General features: G+C 65.4%; 1 protein-coding gene across 1 annotated transcript in view; it reads right to left on the bottom strand.

Annotated features, from left to right (window-relative positions):
- Nucleotides 1-245: 245 nt before the first annotated feature.
- ETH_00043880 (zinc finger (CCCH type) protein, putative) overlaps nt 246-489 on the bottom strand; it is a gene marked incomplete at both ends in the record, with an annotated part of 2,650 nt that continues 2,406 nt past the window's right edge. The window contains one exon of the mRNA XM_013374537.1: nt 246-482. Within this exon, the coding sequence (XP_013229991.1) occupies nt 246-482 (237 nt within the window). The remainder of the gene's footprint in view (nt 483-489) is intronic.

Below are 489 nucleotides of genomic sequence, written 5' to 3' on the forward strand. Positions count from 1 at the left end.
CTTTTTGAGGCCCTTTGGGGGCCCATTGCTGCTGCCCCTTGGGGGGCCCCCTGGGGGGCCCCCATACCTGCTAGTGCAGATTTAAGGGGCCCCCGGGGGCCCCCAAAAGACCCTGTGGGGCCCCTCCTAGGGCCCCTGGGAAGGAATAGATGGGCCCCTGGGGGCCCTTCGGGGGGCCCCCCTGGGGCCCCCTGGGGGCCCCTGGGGGCCCTTAAAGGCGGCCCCTTGAGATATGTTTTGCTGCTTCAACTTATGTTGAGTTGACGCATTGCCAGAGAACTAATTGCTGCTAATTCTGCTGCTCCCAAGGCCTGGGGGCCCCCCGAGAGGCCTGGGTTGGGGGCCCCCCACTGCAGCGCCTCTAGCTGCTGCTGCTGCTGCTGCTGCTGCTGCTGCTGCTGCAAAAGCTGGTCCTGAAGATGCTGCTGCAGCTGCAGCTGGAGCTGTTGCTGCTGCAGCAGCTGCTGCAGCTGCTGCAACTGCTCCTGC

Source organism: Eimeria tenella, genomic scaffold (assembly GCF_000499545.2).
Source record: "Eimeria tenella Houghton genomic scaffold, Eth_scaff2104, whole genome shotgun sequence".
Lineage (NCBI taxonomy): Eukaryota > Apicomplexa > Conoidasida > Eucoccidiorida > Eimeriidae > Eimeria > Eimeria tenella.